This window comes from Lactuca serriola, chromosome 5, assembly GCF_051521515.1.
Source record: "Lactuca serriola cultivar US96UC23 chromosome 5, Lser_US96UC23_V15, whole genome shotgun sequence".
NCBI lineage: Eukaryota > Viridiplantae > Streptophyta > Magnoliopsida > Asterales > Asteraceae > Lactuca > Lactuca serriola.
This window is the reverse complement of record NC_136412.1, coordinates 248104029-248110580: the sequence shown is the minus strand read 5'-3', so window position 1 is coordinate 248110580 and position 6552 is coordinate 248104029. Positions and strand designations below refer to the sequence as shown.

At 34.6% G+C, this 6552-nt stretch overlaps 1 protein-coding gene across 2 annotated transcripts; it reads left to right on the top strand.

Annotated features, from left to right (window-relative positions):
• Nucleotides 1–485: 485 nt before the first annotated feature.
• Nucleotides 486–3903, top strand: LOC145053953 (root phototropism protein 3-like). 2 transcript variants are annotated; one of them, XM_079002079.1, is made up of 4 exons: nucleotides 486–855; nucleotides 965–1034; nucleotides 1156–2382; nucleotides 3116–3903. In XM_079002079.1, exons 1-4 carry the CDS (start codon nucleotides 656–658, stop codon nucleotides 3644–3646), a joined length of 2028 nt encoding a protein of 675 aa, XP_078858205.1. In that variant the 5' UTR covers nucleotides 486–655; the 3' UTR covers nucleotides 3647–3903. The 2 variants fall into 2 exon arrangements, with proteins under 2 accessions (XP_078858205.1, XP_078858206.1); XM_079002080.1 differs by having other exon boundaries at nucleotides 3100–3282.
• The last annotated feature ends 2649 nt before the right edge of the window (nucleotides 3904–6552 follow it).

The following is a 6552-nucleotide window of genomic DNA, read 5'->3' as shown; positions in this document are numbered from 1 at the left end:
TGCGATATTCTTGAAACCCTATAATATCCTTCTAGAAACCATCCAACCCTAATGGTGGAAAGTTCTGAGTTTTTTGTTCAACTATTGAACAATTGCACTTTAGACCCCGTACTTTTAATTTTCCTCATCGAGTTGTGAATCTGAATATCGTGTAATGACAAATTTGGCAGCTGAAATCATTTGGATAACTCACCTTCTACAAAAATTACATGCTTTACCCCCGATCCTTGACACTTCTATATGACAATTGTAGTGCTCTGTTTCTCAATCAAAATCCAATCTCTCACAATCGGGTTAAGCATATTGAGTTGGATTATCATTTCATTCGTTAACTTGTTTCTATTTGTCTTTTCATGTACCTATGTTTATTTTAGACTTTTCATGTGCTTTGTCTTCTCTATTTATTTGTACATTGTATTTATTTTATACAGAATTACAGAACATACTCTTCTCTAAAGAGTTTTAATATACAAGATCCAGAAGCCCGTTCATAAATTAAAAATAAATAAATAAATAAAAAGAAGAAGAAAAAGATCCACAAATTCTGATCACTTTAACACGTTAATATCCAAAATATCAATCATCAAAATAAATCTATCTGGTCTCTCCCAAAACAGCGTATAATCTTGAAATTGCATATAAATCCCACATTTCTATGACAGTCATATGGGGTTTTCCATTTTTGATCATTCTTGATTATTTATATATCCTCTCTTCTTCGACTACCATCACTTTCTACTTTTCAGGTCTCATCATGTGGGATTCAGACGTAGGTGCAAGAAACTACGATAATCGAGTTCTTAGTGGCAGGCATAGTGTCCAAACTGACAAGTTCGAACAAAGAGGTCAATCTTGGTATGGATCACATAATCCTACTTTCATCGATCTCTTTTAGTCAAACTTATACTTCAACTTTTATGGTTGATCAAATTATCATATCTTATTGTTCTTCTTATCAACACAGGTATGCCATCACTGATATCCCAAGCGATTTGTTGATTCAAGTTGGTGAAATTAGCTTCAATTTGCACAAGGTAGTGGCTTTACAAATGTCAAACCATCTGGATTCTCATGAATTTAAATATATTTATTTGTGTGCAACTGATAATTAACTCTACTACTGGTTTCTGTGCGTGTTTGCTTCAAATTCTCAAGTGTCAGCTGCTTTCAAAAAGTGGAAGAATGAACAGGATCATACATGAATCAAGAGAAGTCGACATAAAGAAGGTGATTCTAGATGAGTTACCCGGTGGGATAGAGGCTTTTGAGTTAGTAGCAAAGTTCTGCTACGGAGCCGTCGTTAAACTGACCGCCACCATCATCACCGGCCTCCGGTGTGCTGCTGAATACCTTGAGATGACGGAGGATCTCGAAGAAGGAAATTTGATTTTAAAAACTGAAGCTTTTATCAACTATGTGGTATTGTCTTCATGGAAAGATTCAATCTCCGTGCTTAAAAGTTGCGAAGAATTCTCTCCATGGGCCGAAAACCTCCAGATTGTAAGGCGGTGTAGCGAATCGGTAGCTTGGAAAACCTCCTCCGACCCTAAATATGTACGGTGGCAGTACACCGGAAAACACAATAACGATTCGAGCCCAAGTACGGACCAGGTTCTTTCTGATTGGTGGTGCGAAGATGTTTCGGTTCTTAGAATTGATCATTTTGTTCGTGTGATCACTGCGATTAAAGTAAAAGGAATGAAATGCGAATTGGTTGGATCTGCGATCATGCATTACGCCATGAAATGGCTTCCGGGGATGATCAAAGAGGGTTCATCTGGTTCAGTCGAAGAAGGCACTGGTAGCAGCAATGGCGTTGCATCAAGTAACAGAGGCGGGCTGCATATGATCATAGCAATGAGCAAAGGCGATCACTCATCGAGTCCAGAAGGAAATCGTCAAAGAACGATCATTGAGAGCCTGATTAGCATAATCCCATCAGAAAACGATAGCGTCTCGTGTAGCTTTCTTCTTCGTTTATTAAGAATCGCGACCATGGTTAATGTGGCACCGGCTTTGGTTACAGAACTGGAGAAACGAGTTGGGATGCAGCTCGAAGAGGCTACAATGGCGGATCTTCTGATTCCTTCTTATAACAGAAGTGAGACTATGTACGATGTCGATCTTGTTCAGCGAATTTTGGAGAATTTTTTGATTCAAGAACAGATGGAAATCTCGAGCCCTGGGGAACCGATGATGAGGAAAAGTTATGACATGAATGCGAAGATGAGAGTTGCTAAGCTTGTTGATGGTTATCTTTCGGAGGTTTCGAGGGATAAAAACCTATCGTTGACCAAGTTTCATGTTCTGGCTGAGGCGTTACCGGAATCAGCTAGAAGTTGCGACGATGGCATATATCGTGCGATTGATTCGTATCTGAAGGTACTGTCTCGTCTTTTTCATTTTGGTAGCACGTAACATTAGAAATTTCCAGACAGGAGAATCCAAATCAAAACTACCTACTTTTGATAATAATAATTGTTGTCAGTGTTTGGATAAAACGCAGATAAATTTGACATTTTGAATTGTTTGGTTGGCTATTCGAATATTTCGATGACTTTTTAACAAAAGCTTATTATTATTTTGAATTTTACCATTTATAAAATAAAATTTACATATTCTAGAAAGAACCGAACAAAAACTATTTATATTTTTATATTTTTGTTTTTAATACACATTTTTTAATTATTTAATAATCTACAAAATTATATTTCTAAATAGATTAGAAAATATTACCCATTAAAAACCTTAATACATACTTCTCAAAAAAAAATTGTAAAATATTAAATTTTAATAGTTATTCTTAAATTTTAATTTACAACTAAACAATTTATTTTTATTTTACAGTCGATTAATATTCAAGTTATATATTTTTTAAATATTTTTGTTTTTTAAACAACCAAATTATGAAATCCGATCCAGTTGAATTGTAATTGGTTGGATCGAATCCGATTTGAATTTAATTTGCACTATTTAGGTCTTTTGATTTTTTTCATAAATCCAAATATACTTTTTTTCTTTCAATTATTTGGTAATTTTATTTTTCATAAAAGCTATAGTTGGCTATCAAACGTTTGGTCTGCTAAAACCATCTTACAGTTTGATAAATTTTCAGGCTCATCCAATGCTCTCAGAACATGAACGAAGAAGGCTATGTCGAGTCATGGATTGTCAAAAGCTCTCGAAGGACGCATGCATGCATGCTGCTCAAAACGAGAGGCTTCCACTCCGAGTTGCAGTCCAAGTCATATTCTCGGAGCAGATGAAGATTAGCAACACAATAGCTAGAGATACTCATGAGCTACACTACCAACCAATCATTGAAAACCGAAAAACTTTACTTGAAGAAACACCACAGTCGTTTCAAGATGGATGGGCAATGGCTAAGAAGGACATTGACACACTCAAATTTGATTTAGAAACCGTGAAAACAAAGTATGTAGAGCTTCAACACGAGATGGAGAGTCTACAAAGCCGATATGATAAGGTAGCAAAGTTGAAACAACAATCGACATGGTTGAATGGATGGAAGAAATTAAGCAAAATTACAAAAATTTCGACCTTTGAGAACATGGGAAGTGGGTCTCAACGCAACAGTGAACAGCTTGTAAAGACACCAAGAAGACGAAGGTATTCGATTTCTTGAAGTTAAACACGATCTCTTCTTTTGTGGCCCAAGAATCCTATCACAAATGTGTCGTTATCAATGATTATTGTGACATGTTTGTTTAAGTTACTGATCATTTATTTGTTTACCAATCAAGGCAAATTATTACGATTATGAAAATATGGTATTGTATTGGATGTGATTGTACTTATTGGATTTGTCTCGGAAATATGGAGACATAAATGATTATACTTTTAAAATAGTTAGATATATTATTATATGAGAAAATTACAAAATAGCCAATTTCCTTAATTACTTTGTAGAAAATAGCCAAAAAAACCCAACATTACAAAAATAACCATCAAAATCGCAAATGGATTAAGCCCACTTTATATAAGGAAGAACTTTGTGAGAGTTAGTTTAGAGAGAGAATTATTACAAACACACTTGTACTCTTTCTAAAAACTAATGTAAGGTTAAACGACTTATTTACTCTTGCGTTCTTCGTGTTCATGGTTCTTGAATGATTCACTCGATCTTATCAATTCTGCATATGTCATCATGATTGACACCACTACAATTGATATCAGAGCAAGATTCTTTCAATTATTTTCTGATTTTCTCGTGTTTCAAAAGTTTTGAATTGATTTTCCCGATTCAAAAATATTCCACACTTTTGATTTAGAAAATCTTATCTAATCAATTGATTTGATTCGATTATGCATCTCGTTTGACAAATCGAGTGTTCTGTGATCTTTTTCTGAAAGATTTATCCATTAAATTCCATTTTCTCAAGCTTTTCATCATCTTTTTTCGTACATCAATGGCGAACTTCCACATCAACAAGGTGACTAGTTTCTCTCATCTTCTCAATTCTTCAACCAAAATTTCGATGCTAATTCGTAAATATTACAAGCAACGGGCAAATAGAATGGAAGATTATCTCAATGGGATTGAAGAAGATCTTTGGCACTATATTACCAGTGGAGACTATCGTCCAGGGAGGCTAGAACAGATATGAACAGCTGGTTAAACTACTGATGTTTCACTACAAGCAGATAAACAAAAGGTAAATGATAAGAAATGTTTGTGTGAACTTCACGGTGCTAGTCCACCGGTGGTTTACAATTATGTTCGTGGTTACATAACAACAAAAGAGATTTGGGATACTTTGAAAGAGAAGTATCAAGGAAGTGAGAAGGCAATAAAAAGTTCTGTAAAGCAGTGTTTGCTTGAATTAGGTTAATTCAAGCAGAAGGAAAATAAGACCATTGAACTGCATTATGATCGTCTAAATGAATTAATCTACAAATGCAGTCGTTATGGAGTTAATTGTTCGACTCTTGAGTACAATCTTACTTTCTTAATGGGACTTCGAAAGGAGTGGAGGAACATTAGTTTGATGATCAAGACACAATAGAGCTTCGACAATTATTCGCTGGGAGATCTCTATAATGTTCTAAAAGCTCATGAATGTGAGATTAACTAGAAAAACAGCCTTTTACGACGCTCATTGCGCGTCGTAAAAGGCTCAGATGACGCGCAAATGCGCGTCAAGGAAGGCCCTGTCATAAAGAGAGACGATGCACTTTTGCGCGTCGTCTATAGACGACGCGCTTTTACGATGCTCATTTACAACGCGCGTTTACGACACGAAATGCGTATCAAGGAAGGCCCTGTCATAAAGGAAGACAACACACATTCGCGTGTTGTAACCTTACGACGCGCGTGTTAATGACATGCAATGTGTATCAAGAAAGCCCCTATCAAGAAAGGTCATGTCATAAATGAAGATGACACACATTTTTGCGTATCATAATTTTAAATGAAGATGACACACATTTTTGCGTATCATAATTTTAAATGTTTAAAAAAAATATTATTTATAGATTTACTAATTTTCAAATTAAATAATACATTAAAAATCTCATAATACAAAATAAAATACCATAAATAATAAAGATAATTCATTTCACTAATATGTCAAATACAAATAATTATTCCAAAAGTGAGTAAATGTTATAAAAAATGAACTCATTTATATACAATTGCATCATCTAGCTTACTATGTGCCAACAACTCTCTATGTGTTTACTTTTGCTTGAGTCTCGTTTCCTCCAAAGCTTCTAGCCATGCCAAAATATGATATCTTGAGTCTCGTATGAATAGATCGCGCGCAATAGGTCTAGCTTCTATCATTCCAAATAATTCCAATGTTAGTCTCTATACAAGCCAATAATTTGAGAACTTAATTTTACCATTATTTTATAATTAATCAATAAGAAAACAATAAATACCTTCTGCCATATATGAAAGAGAACAAGATAAACAAGATCAGTATCGCCACTTTCAGTTGCCTTAGTTAGGGTTGTATCTTCTTCCCCAATGCCTAGTAACAAAGGAACCTGGAAAACTGCTAATTTCCTCCTGCTAGTCTGATCTGCATGAGCATCAACTGCAGCATAAGAAATGCTTCTGCACAATTTTAACTGAAAAATCCCAAAAAGTTAGCCGTTGACATTTTTAGTGTACTTTAATCCTATAAAACTTTGAACAAACCTTATCAAGTATGATATATCCTGATAACCACTTCATGCAGAATAAGCCTAAAAAAGAATCAATCCACCAATCAAAACTTGTAAGCTTTTTTAAGTTTCAAGCTCCATATTTCAAGTACGTTGCTATTTTCTACAATTTGATGAAATAACACTTACAAGACAGCCTTGTTCTTGTTGATGATCAAATTTTCAAAAATAAAAATAAAAACCCTCTCATAACTGTTACTGTTTCATCTTGTGGAAGAAAGCCAATTGTAAACAGGTTACAACAACAAAGATATCATGTAATGTAACACAACATTGATCTGCATGCATTTACACACTAAAACATTATTCTAACCTCTATTATGGTTTTGTTTTGTATTGTAAGATGGATATGCCACCCCA